The 23,984-nt window shown below is 45.1% G+C and overlaps 1 protein-coding gene and 1 non-coding gene across 10 annotated transcripts in view; one reads left to right on the forward strand and one right to left on the reverse strand.

The window, feature by feature from the left end:
- LOC109410691 (uncharacterized) overlaps window positions 1-16,961 on the forward strand; it is a 61,481-nt gene extending 44,520 nt beyond the window's left edge. For 5 of the 9 annotated variants that reach the window (XM_062860780.1, XM_029874711.2, XM_029874705.2 and 2 more), the window contains 7 exons: window positions 235-474; window positions 533-871; window positions 935-2,362; window positions 2,423-2,693; window positions 2,981-3,265; window positions 3,446-3,634; window positions 15,794-16,961. In XM_062860780.1, coding sequence (XP_062716764.1) covers window positions 344-474; window positions 533-871; window positions 935-2,362; window positions 2,423-2,693; window positions 2,981-3,265; window positions 3,446-3,634; window positions 15,794-15,973 — 2,823 coding nt within the window. In that variant the 5' untranslated portion in view covers window positions 235-343 and the 3' untranslated portion in view covers window positions 15,974-16,961. The remainder of the gene's footprint in view (window positions 1-234; window positions 475-532; window positions 872-934; window positions 2,363-2,422; window positions 2,694-2,980; window positions 3,266-3,445; window positions 3,635-15,793) is intronic. The other 4 variants (XM_029874718.2, XM_029874713.2, XM_029874730.2 and 1 more) reach the window with 4 other exon arrangements.
- A 604-nt stretch (window positions 16,962-17,565) lies between these two features.
- On the reverse strand, window positions 17,566-17,638 carry Trnak-cuu (transfer RNA lysine (anticodon CUU)). The gene has a single exon. It is a non-coding gene; the product is annotated as a tRNA-Lys (tRNA).
- Window positions 17,639-23,984: the final 6,346 nt, after the last annotated feature.

Below are 23,984 nucleotides of genomic sequence, written 5' to 3' on the forward strand. Positions count from 1 at the left end.
GAGCGTAGTCGGGTGGTGGGATCCAAATGAAAGACGGAAAACATGTGGGGTTTTGGCGACAACAGTTCGAGCTATGTAGGTTGTCGGCAAGGTCGTGCGGCGTGTCTACGTCTGTGGGGACTCTCGCTTTCCGTGGGACTGGTGTATATCTAACTGCATGACATAATTAGAGCATCAAACTTGTAACCATCAGATTGTAACGAGTTCCGTTTCTTTTCCTTTTTGTAATTACAGAAAATGAGTCGAATGGCTTGACTAGCAGAGAGGAAACTGAGACCTTGTAGCGTAGCGTAGATTCTTAGGAAATTCGGTGATAGGGCAATCTCCAAATCATCGATGCAAGATGGCGCTGGTAATGTTGCCGTGCGATCTTCCCTGGTGGTCCAACGTCCAGAAGAAGCTCGCCCAGATTGAGGAGACCCCAACGTTGGAGGTCGTCCTGGATGTGATGCAAAAGCTGCACGAACTCTGCAAGTAAGGCCCGGTTCAACTCCTAGAATTCCCTCATCTCAATTGTCACTTTCTTCCACAGTGTCAGCTTGGATCCGGACGACGACGGCAAGGATCAGGGAGTGTTCGACGGGTTGCGACACTTCATCGAGCAGACGCTTAGCGAGGAGGAGCGAACGCACTTCCTGAACCACACAGTCAAACATATCGCACATCATGCGCGGAACCTGAAGCTGCACCGTCCACCTCGGGGGCTGAGCTTTAGCCTGCAGCAGCAGTCCGACAGCTACGAGCTTAGCTACCGCCTGGTGGCGGCTCTCATAGCCAATGCCTTCTTTTCCACATTTCCAAAACGCACTGAGAAAACTCATCCCACGCTACAAGACTTCAATTTTACGTATTTCTTTAGAGGATTAGTAGAGTGAGTTGCCGATACTTGGAACTGTAGACCCCAATTAACATGTCCATCTCTCTCTCATTCCAGAAGTAATGTACAAAAGGCCAAATTTAGGAGCTTCCTTAACTATTTCGACTGGCTGGAAGCCAATCCCGAGGTGCTCCAGGGTACGCTCAAAGTCAGCCGGAAGGTCATGACCGGGAAGCAGTGGCTGACGATCGAAGATTGGCTAGAGTGCGGCCTTCCGCTGTGCGACGTAGATATCAAGCACGAGGGTCGCCTGGACAAGGCCAGTTCCGATACGATGCAGACGGTGTTTGCCAATGCCCGGTTAGGCGGCGATGTGTTAGCGTCCGGCGCTTCCCAAGAATCTCTCCAATTCTTCACATTTCCGGAGATTTTGGCTGTGCTGTTGTACGTGGAAGCCCTGGAGGATAACGAATCGCTGCAGGTGGAGAACGCTCACCATACGGCACGGATAGTGGATCCCCGGGGTAAGGCTCTGTTCGAACCGATCGAGCAACCGAAGAAGACCTCACTGTGCTGTATCGACGCCGAGAACTACCGGGCGATGCCCTCGCATCAGTTCGAAGAGGATGACATTCTGCGCGAGTTGAACAAGTGCCTTTTAGCGTTTAGACAGAATACGACCTGTCCGGTGGTGGAGCCGAGGCCGGCTGAGAAGCAACGCCCGACTCGGTTAGACCAACTGGAGACTGTATCCAGCAAGGGTAGACTATCTCCGATTGGGGAGCGCGATCGGGAGGGTTCGACTCCGGGATCGCCGGACTTTTGTACGACGATCTTTATAAAGCAGCCTACACCAAACTCGAAACGTTCCAGTAGTGATTCGAATAAGCTGGAGAAAGACATCAACAAGCGACGGTCATGGCTAACGCCGGACCGGAACTTGGGAGGAACGTCATCTGTGGTCAGTACGACTGGTTCGACGAGTGGAGTGTTGACAGGAGGTCCTAGGGGAAAGTTCATTATTCTGGGGTCTTCCGGAGAGTGTCTTCCAGTGAATCGCCACCCGTTGAGGATTCCCATGTTGAAGGATTCGTTTTCTAGCTGTGAATCCAGTAACGACGAGTTTCATAGTGCGCGTGATAGTTTCGACGAGGACGATGAAGACGGACTGCGTGCGAGGAAGTATTCAACCGAGTTGGACACTCCGGAAAGGAGGTTTACATTTGCTCAACGATTGCGGGAAGCGCTGCAGGATAGTAATTTACCTTCAGGGAGCACCGAGGAGGACAGTAGTTATGCCGTAGGAATAAGTGTTAGTGGATCGCAGACGAAGGATCAGGATATTAGAGTTAAGAGAGGAGGCTCGTGTGGATTCGTGCTCGATGGATCGATGGGAAGTACGTCTGAGGAACGGGAGTGGTTCGATCGCTGTAAAAAGAAACATAACGGGATTTTGGAGAGAAAGGAAACAAACGAGTCTTCCAGGTACAGTTTCGATTCGGATCTTGGATCGGAACTGGAGGAGGTGTACGAAAAGTTTGCCAAGTAAGATCGCTTTGAAAGTTTTCAAATCCAAATCTGGATTCTAACTATTCTTCCTTCCAGATGGTTAGAGGAGCCAATCAGTAGTGAGAAACCGAAGAAGCTGGATGCTCGAGATGAGGCGGTCCTAAGGTTTGCCAACTCCCTGCTGAAGCGAACGCTCAGCGAGAGCTTCGTGGGAATTCCATTTACCGAAGACGGGATGAGCGAGGAGAAGAATACCGAGACTTCGGCGATACGAAGCAACGGTACCCAAAAGGAGAAGGTAGTACTGAACGTGAGATCGTTATCGTTGGAGTTGGCCAAACACAAGCACAAACTTGCAGCACAATTGGTAAGTGTGTTCCTCCGGTCGGGTCAATCCGTACTGTGCGGGTGATTGAGCGATTGGCAAAATTCAGCTTCGCTTGGGTTTGGTAGAAAACTTCACAGGTTACGATTCAGTTAGTTTACGAGTTAATTTCTTTTGGACCGTTTTGATTTCGTTTCATTCCCAACATCCCCGATCCACACGGCTTTGGTTTTGGTTTGGTTTCATTGTACAAATCATCATCCACCGCACCTCTTCCGCATCTACCCTGTTACCACCGCCATCCATCAAATGCCATTGACGTGCACTAGCGCAACGAGTACCTAGCCCTGGAACCGGCCAAACTCTTCAAGTGCCCGAACATCCAGCTGAACCAGACCGACCAGCGGAAGCTGCTGCTCCGGTTACGTTCTAGTAGTTCGATCTGCTCGACGACTTCTGGACCACGTCCGGCGGTTCCACCTCGGGCCAAGAAGAAGTTCCGCAAGAAGCCCGTAGAACGGCAGTCCTCTCTGAAGACCCGACTGCAGAACTTCAAACCGAACTGGTCCGTTTCGTACTACCAGGACGTCAAGTGCGAAGATGTCACCCTGAAGGTATAGTGTGTATGTGTGTGTGGAGCTTTTTGTTTTGTTACGTTTGTTAGTTCTGTCTGCGCCTTTATGTTTGTTCTCATTGCTTTCTTACCAATCGAGCCAGTCTGTCCGTACTAACTACTGCAGTTCACAACCCACAATACATTCCGAAATTGTTCTAATGATCCTTCCATTCTCAAGATTTCACAGCTAGCACAGAAACGCACATTCAACGTCAATTTGCGGCCGGTGGCCACCGGGAACTGGGGATGCGGCGATTCCAAACGAGGTGACGTTCAGCTCAAGATGGTTATCCAGTGGATGGCAGCCAGCGTGGCAGGACTGCCGTACTTAATATACTACACGGCCGGGAACGAGAAGCTGTCGAAGGTATGTATTAAATTGAAAACTGCTTCATAAGGCGTCTGATGATGATTTCAAAATCTGCGCAGTCCAAGCATTCGGGGTAACTCGCATGATCGAAATGGTGTCACTGTAGATACTCACTGTTTAAATCAATCATAGCCCTAAAAGACCAGAATCAGGTGGAATGTTACTTCCCCGTGGTGCCGCTTGATACAACTATCTATCATCGACATCGACCTGTGGGTCCATCGTCAGGAACTGTCCCACGCGCGCTGTTATTGGATCATAGAGGCCACACTCGAGAGATTGTTCGAGAGACCATTAACAACCTCATTGTGCCTCAACATTCTGTTGAGGATGGTGGTTTGGAGCACCTTCCCCACCGTGTCGATCAAGCATATTAGTCTATATGGCGACGGGTCTCCGGGTGGTTTCCCCGACTTTGGCAATAGAACCAGGATCTGCCTCTTCCATGCTTCTGGGAAAACTCCCTCGTCAAGGCATTTCTGCATGGCAGACCTGAACATCTCGGGAGCCTCTGCAATAGCTACTTTTAGGGCCAGGTTCGGAACTCCGTCCGGACCTGGGGCCTTACCTACGCTAAGGGACTTAGCTATCCCCGCAAGTTCCACATCGGTGACCCTCTCCTCATCGCCAGCCCCGGTCCCCGGCTGTCCTACGAAAGGAGGCCAAGGACTAGGATCATAACGCGGAAAAAGTCCTCCAATGATCCCCTCCAACATCTCTGGAGATTGCTCTGTAGGAGCCATCACACCTCTCGTCTTGGCCATAACGATCCTGTAGGCGTCACCCCACGGGTTCGTATTGGCACTATGACAGAGACCCTCGAAGCAGGCCTTTTTGCTTGCTCTTATCTCGGTTTTAAGCGCGGCTTTTGCAGCGGCGAACACCACCCGCCGTTCGTTTCGCTCTTCATCTGATCGTGCTCGCTGCATCCGCCGCCTAGCCCGTAGGCAGGTGCGGCACAAGTCCGCAATCGCGTCGGTCCACCAGTAAGCCGGTGGCCTCCCATTTCTAGGGTGGACTCGCCTAGGCATGGTCGCATCACACGCACGTGAGAGCACCGCTACCAGCTCGTCGCCGTCTAAACCGATTAAGTTTCGCTCACGGCGGAGCGCCTCCCTAAATACCCCTTCGTCGTGATGTCTTCCACCTGCGAGGGCTTGGCCTTGGCCTAGCCGCCTCTTCTTCTATCCGCTGTCTGCTGTTGTTGTAGTCGATACTGTAGCGAACCGCCAGGTGGTCGCTGTGAGTGTAGCCATCAGCTACTCTCCAGTTCGAACTACTTGTTAGGCCAGGACTACAAAAGGTCACGTCAATAATTGACTCCGCTCCGTTTCGACTAAAGGTACTCTTGGTACCGACATTAACCAAGTCGACATCTAAGATGGCCAGTGTTTCTAGCAGGATCTGACCCCGCTGGTTCGTGAAACGGCTTCCCCATTCCACGGCCCAGGCATTAAAGTCGCCCGCTATTACCACCAGCCTTCGCCCTGTTAGCACGGTCGTTAAGCGGTCCAGCATTTGCGTGAACTACTCGATCGGCCACCGCGGAAGCGCATAACAGCTACAGAAGAAGACCCCGTTTACTTTGGCGACCACGAAGCCCTCATAGGTAGTAGACACCAACTCCTGGACGGGGTATTTACCCGTCGTCCATATCGCCGCCATTTTTCTGGTCCCATCCGCGACCCAGTTGCCGTTGCCGACGGGTACTCGGTATGGGTCCGATATGATGGCGATATCCGTCTCCCACTCAGAAACCGCCTGACAAAGCAGTTGCTGAGCCGCATCACAGTGGTTCAGGTTCAGCTGCGTTACCTGCACTGTGATTTGCTGTTCACTGCGGCTTTCTTGAAGGCCGGGCACCCTGGACCTGGACCACCCATCGGATGTCTGTTTTTCGAGGATTTCCCGGTACAGATCATGCAGATGGGCGGACTCGTGCAGCTTTGGGCCTTATGACCTTCAGCGCCGCATCGCCTACACAGTTTGCGCCAGTCGGGGCCTTTGCAGTCCCACGACTTGTGTCCTGGTTCCAGACACCTGAAGCAAACCTCTGGTGGCTCGTGGAATGTCAGGTGACATACACACCAGCCCACCTTTATACTTCCTACTCCAACGGACTTTTTAACATCCGCCACAGGTAGCTGAACCAAGGCTATCTGTGTCCCTGCTGACCCTCTCCGTAGCTTAACGGCTGCGGCGGCCACCTGCACATCGCACTGTTGCTGCAGTGCCGTGACGAGCTCTTCCACTTCGGTGATCTCGCCAATGTCTTTGACCTTCAGAGTCGCCTCATGTGTCAGAGCCCTCACCTGCACACCCTCACCAAGGACCTCTTCTGCCAGCCTCTTGTAGGCGGCGCCCTTGTGTTCCTTCTGGCGCTTCAGCTCCAGGATTATCTCACCCGTACGAGTACGTCTAATACTGCGTACGTCGGCTCCAAGACCCTCAAGCTTGGCGTCGCTTCGCATCGTCTTCAAGACGTCCGAGTACTTAGACTGTTCCGTCTTAATGACGATAGCGTCGCCTTTCTCGCGCCTGGCACCTGCCCTCCTACGCCTTGGCTTGGCGTCCTGCACTACTACCTGCGGATTCGCCTTCTTCTTCCTTTTCCTCTCTACCTTCGTCCAAGGGGGGTCCTACTCTGTGGCGCCCTGCTCTGTGGCTGTTGAGGGCCCACCAGCGGTCGCAACCCCTTGTTCCCATCGTTCCGGGACGGGACAGCCTTTTCAGGCCCACCCTTCCCAGCTTTCCGGGAACCCTGGCTGGGGTCCGACCTTCCGGCATTATTACCGACTTTCGGGGTAATGATTCGCCTGGCCTTGCGGGCACCGCCAGACAGCTCCTCGCCTGACGGTTGCCTCGCCCGCTTCTGCGATTGCTTGGCCCGTTTGTCGCGAGCAGTCGCTTCCGCCTTATTCGGACTTCCTGCGAAGGAGAAGGCCTCCGTTTGGGTAAACTTCGGCACTTTCTCATTTGCAGGCTCCGCTGCTGCAGCAGTCAGCAACGCGAGTGCCGCGTGCTCCTGCTAGGCATCGTCGATCGACACCCTAAGTCGAAGCAAGGCCGTTTTCAGGTCCTTGCTTATGTTCGACTTAGTGGACGCAAAGTCGATGATTTTGCCAAGCTGCTGCTCAGCCACCTCTATTGCGGACCGTCCTTTGGATTCTCGGTTGACGGCCCTCAACAACCACGCTCCGTCCATAACCTCCACCGGCTGGCTTGCCGGGAAGTGGACTGGAGCACCCACGCTTGAGCTGCGTACGCAACTCCCAGCGCTTATCTCCTCACTTCTCCTTGTCGGAGATCTCATCAACCCGCTTCTTGCGAAGGAATTGATCGCACCACTACTTCCACCTAAATTTTGATTTCTTGAATTTTTGCTCAGTTTTTCATCCCACGAGTCGCACGGGAAATAAGGTCCACCACGCCAGAGCCCTGCATTAACGCGGTAAGGGACAGCTTACTGTGGGGGGGGGGGTGCCTACCCCACAGGCTCCGTTAAAGATCGAGCATCTTTTTCACCCCCTCGATCACTCATTCCTCAGCACGGGTCACTTGACACCTTGAATTGTGGTTAGTAGTCCTATTCTTAGCCGGCGACTACGCGGCTGACTCGCAAGCGGGGGAAGGGGGGGGGGGGGCTGGAGGTGCGTCAGGCCCCAGGACTTTCGTCCCTGCTGCCCTGCAGTAGTTTCGCCTATGGCCACTGCTAACTGCTCGATTGCTCGAATTGGTATTAAATGATTCAAAATCTTGAAATGTTTACATTGGCGGTAGCGAGACAAAGAGGTGCTATTTATGTTTGTTTGTTTGTTTATGGAATCAAAGGCAACACCACTACTGTTGTGCTCGATGATTGTTAGAAATTAGAATCGAAACAGAAGCGCTGAAATAGAAGTGATAATATTTATTTATAATATGGTCATTAACGAAAGAGAATATTGATTATTCATATTTGGTTACTTTTGCAGTTCTAGGCGCTAAAGTCAAACCGATCTCTAGTGGATCACCATGAGATTATTCAAACACATATCGTATTTTCGGAAATAATACTATCATGCCCTATAATATTGAAACCACAGTTGATGTACACGTGCTGTAGTCCCATGTACGGGAGCCTCATTGCAAGCAAGCTCCCAGGAGCACAGTACATTTTGAGACTGAAAGTTGTGCGCCTCATTTTTCTCAAGATGTGTCTCATGAGCTTCGTCTCATGCGCTGATTAAATTAGAAAATTTCACGACAAAAACTTCCTAAACGAACGATAATTGAAACCTTCACCTTTGCATTGAGAGTCCCTAGTCGTATCGCATAGACCAACCAGACACTTGTGTTGTGCTGTGTTGTGTACCTAAAAAAGTTGTTGAGGTTCTTCGTTACCAAGAAGTTGTTTTTCACCTTAGATACCAACAGCTCACGCAGCGCATGAGACGAGCACCCCGGGAGCTAGGCGCTTAGCTCGCACCCACCAGATTTTTGTGAGCCTCCTAGCAGCGCAGCACACTGCGATTTTGAAGAGCTGGGAGACAATTTGGTGGGAGGCTCGCTGTCACATTTATGTACACATGAGCAATGGGAAACTCTGATTGAAACAGAACGTTCTTACAATTTTAAGTCTAGAGCTTTGGTATGTCAATATTTTCTTTCTATTGATATTATTTTAGGCAAACTATGCAGAAGACTCGGACTGAAAACTTCTGGAGAAATTGAAATAGCTTTCCAGAAGGATTCAGTGATGACTCCAGAAAATCTTCAGAACTTCCAACAGGAGTTTCTTCAGGGATTAATTTACTAGTTTCTTCGGAGATTTCTACAGGAGCCCCTTCAAAGATTGCTCAAAAAATTTCTTCAGAGTTTCTTCTAAAATTCTTATCAGGTATTCTCCAGAAATTCATTTTGAGACCTCTTAGTACTTCCAGGTATGTGTCCATTAGTTTCCTCAGAGATTCATCCCGGATGAATCAGGGATGCCTCTAGGAATCTGAAAATGTCCTAGATATTCCGACAGAAGTATCTTCAGGGATTACTCTAGGAGTTCCTTCAGATTTTTTCCAGGAAGATTCAGGTATGTTTACAAGAGAGCCATTTGGGATTCATTCAAAAGTTTCTTCTGGGATTTCTTTACGAGGTTCAGCGATTAGTCTAGGGAGTTCCTTCTAAAATTCCTCTAGAATTCCATTTCTAAAATTCCTCTAGAGGCATTTCTCTATGAGTTTCTTCAGATATCGCTCCCGGAGTTCCTTCATAGATTCTGTCAAAAGAATTCATGCCTCAAGGAGTTCCATCAAGGGTTCCTATAGAAGTTCCTTCTGGGATTCCTCCAGAAATTCCTTCAAAGATTACCACCGGAGTTCCTTCAGTAATTTATGCAGGAGTCCCTACAAGGATTCCTTTACGAATTCTTTCAGAAAAGTCTCCTGAAAATCCGTCTGGAATAAGTCTTCTGAGAATAGTCCAGCAGTTCCTTCAGGGATCCTTCTAGAAGTTCCTTTGAGGGTTCCTCCAGGAGTTTCTTCGGAGGTTTTTCTAAGAGGACTCAGGGATGCCTCAAGGAGTTACTTCGCGGATTTCTTCAGAAGCTCCTCAGAATTACCTACATTAGATCCTTTAATAATTTCTTCAGGACTAGAATCAGGTATATATCCAGGAATTCCTTGACAGATCTCTCATGGAGTTCCTCCAGGATTTCCTTCAGGGAATCTCTTAGGTTGTCCTTCTTGGATTCCTTCTAGAGTTCTTTCAGAGATTCATTCAGAGAAACCTTTGGGAGTTAATTTTGAAATTCCCCCAGAGATTTCTTCTGGAATTCCTTTGAAGATTCCTCTTCGATATTTTTTGGGATTCTTTTGAGGATTATTTTGAGTGTACCTGCTGTAATTCCTTTGAGGATTCATGGTGGATTTTTTTTCGGGGATTTCTTCTGGAATTCTTTCGGGGTTCCTTCGGGTGTTCTTGATGCAAATTCTTCAAGGATTTCTTCTGGAATAGATAGGAGGGGATTCTTCTTAAAATCCCCAGGGAATTCCTTTTTGAATTCCTTTGGAGATTCTTGCCGAAAAACCTTTGAACATTCCTGCTGTAATTCCCTGGGAATTCCTTTGGGGATTCTTACTGAAAATTCTTCGGGGATTTCTTCTGGATTTTTTTTGAATTCCTCCATAAAATTCTATGAGGGTTCATGTCAGAGATGGCATTTCACCGTAGCGATTCACTGCGGCGTCAGTTTATCGACCACACTGGGGATAGGAACATTTTTCACCACACCAAGAAGCCAGTTTCTCTTGTTTTGGGTGGTAGGTAGACCAAGCGCTAGTGCGTGCTCTTGCTCGTCCGCCTTGGATCGAGTGTGGCTCACTCTTTCGCGCGCATCGCTCTCCGGTGCTCTCCCGTGTTTTCACCCAGCAGTCACCGAATTATCACCATGGTGTCGCCGGGGCGAGAACTCTCCGGTGTTTCACCGCAGCGCGCACTCTGGCGCAAAAACCTCACTGGAGCGCGCGCCCGGGTGATTTTTTACACTTTCACCGAAGAGAATTTTAAATCGCTCTCGCCGCACTGTTGTGTGGCCTAGTGCTCAGGGAGCTAAGAGATTTATTTCTACCCACCAAGCTTGCGCGCATCCGAATCGCAGTGGTGGATCCACATATAAGAGAAGGGCTCCTGTTCAGATGCACAGCGTGAGTGGTGTATTTTCTATTTCTCTTTCCCACACTGAGGATATGGACATCTCTGGTTCATGTTTAAGTTTTTGGGGATGCCTTATTCTGGTAGTCTTCCGGGAATTCCTTCTGGGATTCTTCCTGGACATTCTCCAGAGACTTCTTCTGGAATTCCTTTAGGGAAAAAATGATCGATTGAGGGCGACTCTTTTATTAAGTTTGAAGCGCTAAGCCATACCCATGAATACATGGTATGGAAAGCTGTCCGGAGTTCGGAAATTATGTATTGGAAACTCCTGAAATTCTATTGGAAGAATTCATCCAGGAGTTCTTTCGGAAATTCTAACAGAAGTTTCTCTGGAAATTGCTCCAGCAGTTACATCGCCAAATGCTCAAGAAGTTTCTACACCTGTTTTTAACGGGAGTTTCTGCAGGAATTATTTCGGAGATTCCTCACGGCGAGTTGAGTTCGGAATCACCTCCAAGAAGTTCTCCAGAAAATTCTATAAAATTCCGTAAACAGTTTCTTCAAATGATCTTTCGCAAATTTATTCTGGGATGAGTTCGTTTAAAAATAACTCCAGTAGTTTCTCTAGAATCTCTTTCAGTAATTCCTTTGGCTGTTTCTAAAAAACTTGTCCATGGAATAGTCCTTCATGACTGCCTCTCTGGGATCCCTATTCTTCGAAAAATTCTTCAGCATTTTTTTCTGAGATTCATCCGCAGGAAATATCTGTAGGATTTAGTTCGGAAATTCTTATACAAGTTATCCCGTGAATTTTCCCAAGAGTTCCTTCGAAAATTTCTCTGGCAGACCTTTTGGAAATATCTTCGGGAATTTTTTGAAGAACTCATTTGACAAATGCTTCTAAACTTCCGTCGACAGGAATTCCTCCATAAAATTAATAAAGAATTCATTTCCGGAAATCCACCAACAATTATTTTTCAAATTCTTAAGGAGTTAATTCGGAAACTCCTTCCGACGTTCTCTTGACAGTTATATCAAAAATGTTCCCACGATTCCCTTCAAGAATTCATTTGATAAACGCTTTCCTTCGCCAGTCTCTACGAGAATTCCTTTGCAAATGTCTATCAGAGTTCTTTTGGAATTTTCTCCAGGATTTAGGTAATTTGAGGGTGATAATAGGGTGATATCAGCGGCGCCATGGTCGCAATTTTTTCGACAGTCAAGCTCGCACATTTTGAATGGCCCTGGGTTCGGTACCCAAGTACATATTTTTTTATCGATCCTCTACTATCAGATCTGTGTAAATACCCAATTGGACACACATAATTCAATGGTTTTTTTTCGGTACTTTCATGGCCTTGAAGTTAGTCTATGGTAATACGGTCCAGCCATTTTTTCCCGATTTCTCTAGAAATACTTCCTAAATTTTCACTAGGATTTAATTTAGAATTCTTCAGGAGTGTTTTAAGAAATTCCTAAGATTTCTTCAAGATTTCTACACAAGTTCCTCCAAGCGTGCCTCCTTCAATCCCTTCAGCAGTTCTTTCAGGAATTTCTCTTGTAGTTTTAATGAAAATTTCTCGAGCAGTTCTTTTGGAAAATAATTTTTCGTTGCTCCGAAAACTACTGCAAGAATTCTTACAGAAGTTCCTTCGGAAATTTGTTCAGGATTACCAGCGGTGTCATGGTCGAGATTTTTTCCACAGTTAAGTTCGCAGATTGTGAACAATCCTCTGTACCCAATTACGTAATTTATGTTCAGTCTTTTACCGTCAGACCGGTGTAACACGCTCAAGACAATTTACACAAAAGGAAATTTACACGGCAAAAAAATGGTTATAAATATTACTGGGTACCGGACTGGACAAAAAAAATAATGGTTTTCTTTGGTACAGGTCTTGAAATTAGTATATGGGATTACTCTCCAAAATTTCTTCAGGAAACTATTCGATAAATCTTACAACTTTCTACGGTAGTTTCTACAAAATTTTTTTTAGGAAATTCCTTCAGAAGTTGTTTAAGGAAAATAGGAATGAAAATATTCATGAAATAAATCGGTTATTATTTTCAGGAGTTCTTAAGAAATTGTTGTTAGACGAAGCGGACAGGTACGCAGCGGATAATGCGTGGAAACGCGAAAACACTACCGGGAAAGTCGGAAAAATACCGTGGGAGGAAAAACGCAAGTGTTCCGTCGTCAAGCGATAAACATTTATTCCAATCGTAAACATACATACATTCTTTGGTTTACTTCTATTGTCATTGTCTTGGTGACGTGCACAAAACGAACTGTCAAAAAACATGCACAACAGGGGTGTCGGCAATTAGATCGACACTAGGGGGTTCGGCAATCAGGTCGAATACCGGATGACCGTTGCATTTTCTCCAACACTCCTCCTCAACGGTTGGCCTTACCTTTGCTGAACCCCGCAGAACCCCAACTATCCACCAAAACGAAGTCGCTTCACTACTCCGGACGTGCTAGTCACGGTGATGTTTGTCCTTGGTATCACTACCAATACTCTTCACTTCACTGTTCCGACTCCAGCACATCCTGCATCGCAATTCCGGAAACACTCGACATTTCCTGTGACTCCTCCTCAACCGTGGCTGGATCCTCCGCACACTAACACCGTGCGTCAAAGAACTCTTCATCGTCGTCATCCGGATCCCTAACAGCCACAGGCGATTCTTTCCGCTGTACAGCCACCTCCTCCTGGCGGCTAGCTTCTTCACAGGTTTTACACACTACTATCGAGGCTCGGTGTTCAAATTTCCGGCGTCGCCGACGGTTTTCGTAGCTCCTTCCAACAACTTTCAGCGCATGCTCGGCCGTCCTCAGTTGGTACAAACTACCTCGGCGATCTCCCTTCACAGTTACTTTACCGGCTGCATTTACGATGTCGCAATCGTTCTTCCGGAACACCACACGGAAACCCTTCGACGTCAGCACTTTCACGGAAATCAGCCCACTCTTCAGCGACGGGACGTACAACACCTTCTGTAGGGTCACATCAACCACGCCTCCGCACCCGTTCACGCCAGTTAGCTTCACGGTTCCGCATCCAGCTGTCTTCACTGATTTCCCATCCGCCAGAATCACTTCACTGGTATCTCTGTCATCAATAGTCTCAAAGCATCGCTTGTCGTTACACATGTGAGCACTTGCACCGCTGTCCACAATCCACCCACTCGACCGGACACCATTTGCCAGAAACAAAACGGCACTTCTGTCCTTCACTGCGGCTTGCTTCGCGGTTGACGACTCGCTCTTCTGCTTCTTCTCACTTTCTTGTTCGCACTTCCTTTGCAACACCGGACAATCTCGCTTCAGATGACCCTTCATTTTGCAATAAAAACATCTCCTCCTGGGAGAATCACGAATGCTGAAACTTTTCAGCGCTTTCAGTTCACCGGAATGTTCACTTTTCACAGATCGCTCCTTCCGACGTTCGAACTCGTCGAGAAGCTTTGACTTCACTAACACGACCGTTAGATCTGCATCCGGCCTGCTTTCGAGAGCAGTAACCAGTCCCGAGTATGAATCCGGGAGGCTCCGCAAAATCATTGCCACCCTAAATGAATCATCCAGCTTCTGTCCGGCTTGCGTCAATCTATCAAACAGTTCTTCCACCTCGAACAAATGGCACTCAAGATCACCGTCTTCCAGCAGATTCACACTACACAACCGCTTCAACAACGAGACCCGGGAAGTAACCGTCACTTTTTCGTGGTACTGCTTCAGATTGTTCCAAAAGTCCTTCGCACTAGCTGCCGCACGAATCAACCCGTACTGGTTTTCTTCAATACACAACCCCATCGTCGCGCGGGCCTTTTTATCGTCTTTTTCCCACTGGCCAGGGTTCACAGCTTCTTGCTTCGGGGTATCAATCACATACCACAGTTCTTCCCGTGTGAGCAGCATCTCCATTCTGAATTTCCAAGTTTGCCAGTTGCGGTTGTTCAACTGGACAAACTTGCTCAGCGCCTCCATCGCTGCTGGCTGTTCAGAATTTTCACAAGCGCCACACAAACGACCGACACTTTTTCCGCTTTTTCCGTCCCGATTATACCGTTTTTCGCGCAACTCTCACTGGGCACATCACCTGTTAGACGAAGCGGACAGGTACGCAGCGGATAATGCGTGGAAACGCGAAAACACTACCGGGAAAGTCGGAAAAATACCGCGGGAGGAAAAACGCAAGTGTTTCGTCGTCAAGCGATAAACATTTATTCCAATCGTAAACATACATACTAGGGGCGGGACAGCTTCGAAAATAATTAGTAGTATTAGCGGTATTAGGAAACACTAATCCTGGAATATACCGTCTTGGAGAAAAAAAATAATAAGCAAGCCATGAAAAACAAATCTGACATGTGTTATTCGACAGGAAACTTGCGAGCCTCCGAATGGTAAAATGATCGTAGAAGTTCAGACAGATTTTATACAGTTGATTAAAATCAAATTAGTTTGTAAACTTGTTTGAGGATAACTTAGACTGAACTGGACATTTCTACACTATCATATCAAGAGAGCGGTACAACAATTGCGAACCTCAGCTTCTTCCGTCCCTTCCCGGCGTATTTCAAATTATTCATTTAATTTATCTTAACCAACAGACAAAGCTAACTGCCCTCGATCAGTCACTTGATGAAGTTCGCATGAATAAATGGAAATACGACTAGGTGGGATGGCGGATAGGAGAAGCAGAAGTTTGCAATAGCTTTATCTTTTCACACGGTGATTGAGATTCAGTTTCTAGTCGCTCGATAATATTCTTGAAACCAACTGCAGGAATATGCATTCGTATCGTGCTCCAGGAATGTGACACTAGTAGAAAAACCATGTTGTGAGCTCCTTCTGGATCAGGAGAAGGTTGAGAGAAGTTGCACCTACTTTACAAGGCTTGCCCAACGTAGCAAGAAAAACTATGCTGAAACGCATGCGCCTACCGTGGGGCATTTTCTAAGTACTAATTGATCCACTGAATGGTGTCATTACGATTGAATGCCAATCAAATAATCGTAAATGAAAGTTACAAGCATTGGAACCAAGTGCTAACTTTCATGAATGTCAATTAGAATTTGTGTTTGCAAAAAGTCATGACATGCTACAAAAATTTCGTTCCAATTTTGGTTGAGGATTAGGAATCTAATATTTATTAGCGAGTATTAGCGCAGGGATTAGGAGCTGTCCCGCCCCTAGCATACATACATTCTTTGGTTTACTTCTATTGTCATTGTCTTGGTGACGTGCACAAAACGAACTGTCAAAAAACATGCACAACAGGGGTGTCGGCAATTAGGTCGACACTAGGGGGTTCGGCAATCAGGTCGAATACCGGATGACCGTTGCATTTTCTCCAACAATTGTATCTTGAGTTGATATGGGAATCCTTCTTGAATTTCTAATGGCATTTATTTATCAAATACAGGTTATGCAGCAGTCTTGATGCCATTGGAAACCCCAATGTTTTCTGAAAACTTCAATCAAGTTCTAATTTGTATCATTTTCTCTCCTTCCAGTTGGATACTGTCTGCCGGGTGCTCAAGGATCGTAAGTGGACCGTGGGCGAACTCGCCTCGGCCACCCTGTCGCATGCCCGAGACATCCTGGAAGATCCCTTCTACTATAACAATGATCGCAACTATTGTTCCTACTTCGACAAGCTGATTGGCATCGAGCGGACAGCAACGGGACAGTAGTATCTATCATCCATTATTATCCATCGAGTGATAAGTCAAAACGTGGAAAAAATAAATCTCATCTCAAAAGACAGCTACACTCCCACGGAGATTCAAAGCAGGCAAAACTAGACGTGAGGAAACCAAGTCAACACTCAAGAAGCAATATTTATTGTTAAATAATTCAAAATGGCCCCCGTGCCAAATTCTGTAGAAAGGGGAAGGCCACTTCCCTCAAGCAACAGCGTTCAATTAGGGATGTCACAGTTTTTCGCGACTAACCGATTAGTTAGTAATCGTTCATTTTGTGACATCCCTAGGTTCACAGATAGAAAGCGATCAGGTTAAACTTAAACGAAATATTCAAGCCATTTATACACAAGTAAAGAAAAAAAATCGACGAAGAAGTCTTCCTCCGACGACTTATGATGACAGTAAACAGACATGCAAAAAAGCTCCGTTTTTACACACACGTAACAAGACAAGTGACATATGCAACTGGAGAAAGGCAAGCAGTAGTGATCAGTTTTTGACATAGATAGGCATTATGCGAAAAGACTTATGCAAATTTCCTAGCTGCATTCTGTTCCACTCAGTTCGACCCTGTGGCAAAACATACCGAATTTTAAGTAGATAATTATCCAAAAACAGCCATTACTATTCGTAGCTACTTTACGTGATTAGCACCACTATTGGTATCCTTCGATCTGTGTCAATATTCAAGAAGCTAATGTAAAATTACTCCCATTACGGTTAAGTGTAAGCTGAACAGTAGTAGGTCAATCCGGATGATTAACAGTGACAGATTTCAAGAACCAAGCATGCTTTGACGGGAAATACCAAGGTAGGGATGCTCCCGCGCGAAAAGAGAAAGTCGACGCGAAACGATTATTAGCAAACATGTTATGTATAAATAATATAAAACCATTATACAAAGTACGTTTTATATAGGGACTATTGTACGAGACGCTTACCAAACAAGTGGAAATAAAATGAAGCTGATAAATTATTGCGACATTTGCACCCATTTAGACTCGGCCGAAATTCATTATCATCACAGTCGAATTTCGCACACGACTTCGCAGCGGCTGGCATGCACAAGTTCGGTTGAGTTCGTGACAGTGGCGTCGGATGCACGACAGGTAAACAAAATAAGTTTGATTAGTGTGAAATTTCGCGTGGAAATGATGATTTAGTGGATTCTCAAATTATCACAGTAGTCTAAACATTGATGAGAAACCCAATATACGAGCGATGTTCTTTTTGTGTGAAATGTTTCATCATCATTCGTTTGATGTTCATCTACAAAAGAGATTCATTCACGTGAGACGCTTTGCGATGAAAAACTGGTATAACCTGGTCGAAAGCAATGACACCTCCTAGCGGCGACTGGCTTAATCAATGGTTGTGACTCGTTTCCAATCGGAGAATTGCTTCTATGCAACACTGTTATACAACTTGTGTTGCATTAGAAAAGCCACAGATGCAGGTAACTTTACAAATATGATTATTATTTACATCGTTTCATTCTGCCTTTAATTTTATCCTAGTGCTTTTGAATTTTGAAACAGTCAAATGCAAAGCTGTCAGATAAACCCGTCAAAAAAGATACTCGCCCAACGTGGGGCTCGAACCCACGACCCTGAGATTAAGAGTCTCATGCTCTACCGACTGAGCTAGCCGGGCTGACATACTTTCGGGTTGCCAAGCAACCATGAATTTTTTGCCAAGAGAAATTTGCCACACACATTCAGGTAACGTGACAGGCAGCCATCAGTTGGAAAATGAATAGGATTTCATGATTCACAGGAGCACAATTTTCCCATTGGACTGTGGATTGCGACTTAAATCGAACCTATATTTAGCACCGTCTCGTTCGTATTGACAATTAATTTTGTCACTTCTTATCAGACTCTAACCTCAATCTAGTGAGTAGGCAAATTCTTTGGTATTTTCAAATTAGATTAGGTAAAATTAAAACACCGCACCGCTTCGTAGAGATAGAGGCGAAGATAACACAAAAAGGGATCAGCTGGCGGCGAGCTTATTGTCCATGGTCAAGGTTGTAGGCCACTCCTTCGATATTTGCTTTTTGTTGGTGCTTTTTGAGAATGTGTTCTTCGCATCGCGTAGTTCTTTTGTTGTGATTGCGGAAAAGAGGGTCGGCAGATGCATTGTTTTTGTTTGTTTTGTATATACGTTCGTACGTATGTGTGTTATAATCAAATGTATTCGACCCTAAAATGTTATATATTTTTTTGGACTTGAGCAAGACTATTCTTCACAGGATGACGAAGGGCCAGAATCAGCATCTCAACATTCGATTCAACATGGCGTCCAATGTTTTTGTTTTTATAGCTTTACAAAAACAACAATTTCGTTTTAAATGTGCAATTTCCAAAACAAGTACTAACAACACACAAGCCAAACACCCGAAAATCAGGAGCAAGTTAGGGTAAATCCAAGGGGCCAGACACGTGTTAGCATAATGAGTGTATTTGAGGTATATTAGTATATTTGCGGTATATTAATGAATTAATGTATATTATTGTATATTAATGTATTAACATCAAAGCAATCGTACTGACTGAAATCAAAGCTGTGACAGATGAATCAAAAAACAAACATTGTTTATTGAAAAAATCGGCCTCAGAGCTTGCTACGATACACTAATCTATTTCAGTATACTACAATATACTAAGCCTAGAATTATACGTGTCTGGCCCCTTGGGTAAATCGACCAGAAAGTGGGTACCAAAACCGTACCAAGAAGATGATGGTAAGAGGGGCGATGTATCGAGTTTCACAGCTGTGTCACCCATTACACCAATCAACTTAGCCTTGAAAATGTTTGACAGTTCTCAGGTCACGTTACAGATCACACATCGCTCTTACTTTGGTATTTATGGTCAATATCATCGACTTTGTTCGAAAAATGCAAATATCGATGAATATCAATTGGCATTCTTAGAGGGTATACGACCCCTAGAACTAACTCATCAGCCATTTCATTTCCAGCGCTGGAAGAATGGCCAGGTACCCTTACAAGGTGAACAGCGTTTGCTGAATTGTGCTGCTCGATTTGAGTTCGACAAGCGATAAGTATCTTTGACCTGGAGTTGGCCGACGCAAGTGCCTGGCTATCTGAACAGAAGTACCTATATTACTTTGCCCATTACGTGCTGCTGTAGTGTTGATTGCGCTTCGAAATAAGAGCAAAGATTTCGGCCTGAAAAACGGTGCAGAGTGTCTACCAAGTGAGTAAGACTGATACACTGAAACCTCCATTTAAGTCGATGCATGGCTGATCGAAAATAATTTTTACCGTACAGGCAATGACTAAACTTTACAGTTTTATATTTTTTGACAAATCTCCTTTGTCATGCGAAGTGTTAAAAAATATAAAAGTCTATAGTTTTGTCATTGCCTGCATGGTAAAAATTATTTTCGATCAACCATGCATCGACTTAAATGGAGGTTTCAGTGTACAGCATTACCCAAGTAACCACACTATTAAAGCTGTACGTATTGCATATATAAAGCGCATATATTGGCATGCACTGCCCTACATTAACCATTAAAGTTGAATTAAAGTGGCAAGTGGCGCCACTATTGCTGGCTTACGATTATACTGGTATAATCGTAATTCAACAATAGTGGCGCCACTTCCCACTTTAATTCAACTTTATTGGTTTATATAGAGTAATACATGTCAATATTTGTACGTTATTTATGCAATACGTACAGCTTCAACAGCGTGGTTACTTGGGTAGCTTACGAGAATAAACACCAGCACCTGCTCGACCTTTGAGAAGGGAGCCATCAGTGTAACATACGATGCCGTCTGAAATACTTCTCTCCAGATATCCAGATGTCCACTCTCCCCCCCCTCTTCTCGGGAAGGGAATTTCGTGGAAAATGTCCTATATGGAAAGTTACAAGTCCCAATTCACCAAAAGTGGAAACAACGAGGTGTGTGTTGAACTGCGGTTCACAGGAGTTTCCTCTAGTGAACCGAGTATCCATAGGCGGTAAGTGCAAGAAAGCGCTTCTTGTTTGAGATGAATGTGTGCCTGTACCAGTTATCGCACTACCTAAGGAAAACTACTTCTACAAAAATAAGAAGAAGACCGACAAATGTCGTCGAAATGTCAAATAATAGATTTGTTTTCATACTTTACAGTAAAAATGTACAATCTGAGCCAAATCCACTTTTACTACTTGTTGGGGTAGAAATAAAGTTTTTAGTGAAACTGGCAGCACTGGTATGATGTAACAGCGCACAGCTGATTGTTGTTTGGAGAGGTGAAAATAGCGCGAGGAATACCAAAATGTAAGTTTGTTTCATATTAGATTTAAGAAACATATGCATAATAAATTGAATTTCAGCATTGGAGCTGCTACAATGGAAGCTGCTTCCGATAATTGTGTATTCGTACTAGTGGAAATGTCACCCCCAACACTACTTATTATGGCGTGTGCCAATGATAGGAACCCTGTACCAGTTATGGACATAGTTTTTAATTTCGGTTCCACTTCGCACTATTTACATGCATTCCTTATGGGATTTGCCATAACTGGTACACTATGGCGAAATAGGGTGCAAGGAAGCCGAAATTTTAAGGAAAATGATTTATTTCTATCATAATTTGAGCAAAATATGAAATTTGAATGAGCACAATCATCTTTTATGAAAGTGATCTTTTGTTCACATATTTTTTCTTGATGATTTGCATCGTTTAAGGTTGAAAATCAACTATGGCGAATTTGAGGAACTATAGCCATAACTGGTACACTGATCCTAATCAAAGAGAACTTCGAGCGCTGCCGTGGGAGTTGAAGAGAACGCTCCAGATATCGCCATTCTTCATTACACCAACAAAGCTAGCCCTGAAAATGTTTGACACTTCTCATGTCATTTTGACAGGCCACACACATGCACGAAAAAGACGGATCGGACGTATTCTACTTTATCGACTTTGTTGCTGCACAGATAAAAATTTCCTTGTAAATTTACGACAATAATAATGCACATAAAGGGAATGCGAATATTAGCGTAAAACTAAACGCGAAATAAACTTTACACGTTACATCAAAATAGCATACACAATCATGGGGATACGGAACCAGTTATATCAGTAACAAATTTTGAAAACGACGTATAATCAATGCTACACCATTGATTATACGTCGTTTTCAAAATTTGTTACTGATATCATCTTTCAACTGCTGCTTGGTGTATGGATTTAAACATATTGTCGTCGCGCTTGAAACCCGAAGTTTCCCCACACCCGACAATTGAATTTTCTCAAAATCTATACATGAAACCTAACGTCGGACGGGTTCGTTTGGAAGTTGACCATCAATGTTAACTTCTTTTCCCGATCAGCCTCGAAAGGGGCCGTACACAAAATACGTCAAGCTTTTAGGGGAGAGGGGGGGGGGGGTTCCATAACGTGACAACCCTTACAAAAAATATTTAAGTCCCATACAAAAAGAGTGACATAGGGGGGAGGGGGGTTTAAAATGGTCGATTTTTGCGTGACATAATTTGTGTATCACCCCATAGCTGTGTAGTGTCGGTTGTCTCAATTGGCTAAGAATAACACTACGTATCGCCTGATCCAGTGGTAAGAGTCCACTAAACAGGTGACCCCTAATTCATGGTGTTATGCGGCTTTATGCTTACCGTGCCAAAGAATGAATGGTTAGGGGGGGTCTAATAAAAACCTAACCACAAACGGAGCCTGTGGATAGTTAGGGCGTCCTCCACAGTATTACGCCCTTACTGCGCTAACCGGAGCAATGGTGCAATGGACCTTGCGTTTCTCCGAGATAATCAGTTGCCCTTCTTAAGTCTCAAATTTGAGGCTAAATAAGGGTGGGGTTATTCAAATGTTGTTAATTAGCTTACATTAAATACTACCTTTATGGGTTCGCTTAATGCGTTTTCGCCATTGGCGTTTTTCAATTGACACCGATTTGGTTCGTCGTTGATGTTTCCTTTTTGTACTGTGATTGTGATGAGTGTAATCCTGTCTAGTTTGGGAAGTGGCTACGGCTAGGAAACCTCAGATCAATTTTTAGCGTAAAAAGCGTGCGTGGTCCAAGTGGCTCTACTTCAAAAAGTTCGTTTTCGTAGGGTAACTTCTGTATAGGTTACCTTGTGAACCCAGTTTTGCTTCTTTCATTATAAATGAAGTGTCGTGCCTCGAGCATGCTATATTTTAGAATAACGTTAACAGTATGTTTCATCCTTTCCTTATGGATGCCTTCAAGCAAGCTCTTGTTTTCAGCATCTTTTCGCTGATATTTTTCATTGAACATTGATTTGAGATGCTTCAGTGTGATGGTTCATGGTTAACTTAACATAGAATTGTAACTAACCCAACTCTGCATGAGCAGAATTTGTCATGAGTTGACTGATTGGCATGTGTCAAATGAGGAATCTCCATTTGACCTTCTTTGCACTTTTGAGTGTTCCTTCGCAAATTTTGCGTATTCAGGCGTCCCTAATCAACAAACTAGGGAACCTAATTGGTTGCGATCACATTTCATAGATAACTCGCATCCATTGCTACTCCAAGAGAGTTTCATTGTGGTTTTGTTATTACAACGCCCTTCATTGTGGTATACCATAGCTACTGCTTTGAAAGAAGCTTGTCCTCTGCGGTCTGTGCGGACCGCAAGAGGTATTCCTGAATGGAACTCTGACCTGTTCAAGTTCAAAATATCTTCGGATAAACCAGTCTTTTGTATTGTTACGAATCTTTAGTTCCTGACCCGAGGATTGTAGCTATAGAATCGATTTTATGGGTACTAAAAAGCTCTGCTTACTTCAAATCTCCTGGTGCAAATGGGGCTTTGTCCTATTTTTCTCCAGAGGGATTTGAGTTTTTCAAACATGTTTTGAACTCTTGTAGTATTCTTTTGGGTATTTTCATGGCGTGAAATTACTCTGTAGTTTTATCCCGAAAGGGTGCGTGAATTCTAAAAAGAAGGAATAAGTTTCAGATTTATCTGGTTACCTCGTTCTTTCTGAAATGCTTGAAACGCATTGTCGATTATGACATCTGTGATGTTCGTCTGGCTAACATGCCTGTTCATGTGAACTCACATGTCTCCCAATTTGGGATGTCCACAGTGACTCTTTTACACAAAGTTGTATACGTTTTCAAGAAAGCACTCGCTCAAACGTAGTTTTTGCTTGGGTGATGTCTTGAATATTGAGGATGCTTTTGATGACGTGCCTTTCTATGTCATATAGAAAGTCGCATGACGTCGCAAGCTACCTCCAATGAGCTATAGGCTCTCTTTACGTTTACGCGTTTTACAGTGTCCTTTTCAGGGCACTGATTAAACCCGTTGTGGTATGGGCTATGAGCTCTCGTTGCGCTTATGCGTTCATTTCCTTTTGTAGGGTGCCCCTTACTATTTCATCACCTTTCCCTTTCCTAATCCCATTCCATCCCTTGTCCTATTCTCCCTCAGGTAAATGATGAAATAGGCTTATATGTATGGCGATGGCACAAATGTCCCAAATGGAGGATAACGTGCCTCTGGAGCCGGCCTTCTGATACCATGTACAAAACGCTAATAAAACCGATGGTTCTCTACGGACACGAGACATGGACGATGCTCGAGGAGGACCTGCAAGCACTCGTAGTTTTCGAGCGACGCGTGCTAAAGACGATAGGATACGATGGGCAGGGCATGTTGCAAGAATGCCGGACAACAACTCTGCAAAGTTGGTGTTTGCTAACCATCCGGTTGGTACAAGAAGGCGTGGAGCGCAGAGAGCACGATGGGTGGAACAGGTGGAGCGTGTTTTGGCGAGCGTTGGGCGTGACCGACGTTGGAGAGCTGCAGCTGCAAATCGAGTATTATGGCGGCAAATTGTTGATTCAGTATTATCTTGAATTTGATGTTAACTAAATAAATGAAAATGAACCCTGAATCATTTGAACATGAAGTGAATCAGACCTGAACCACTTGAATTTAAATGACTCAGACCTAAATCAATTGATTATGA

This window comes from Aedes albopictus, chromosome 3 (genome assembly GCF_035046485.1).
Source record: "Aedes albopictus strain Foshan chromosome 3, AalbF5, whole genome shotgun sequence".
Lineage (NCBI taxonomy): Eukaryota > Metazoa > Arthropoda > Insecta > Diptera > Culicidae > Aedes > Aedes albopictus.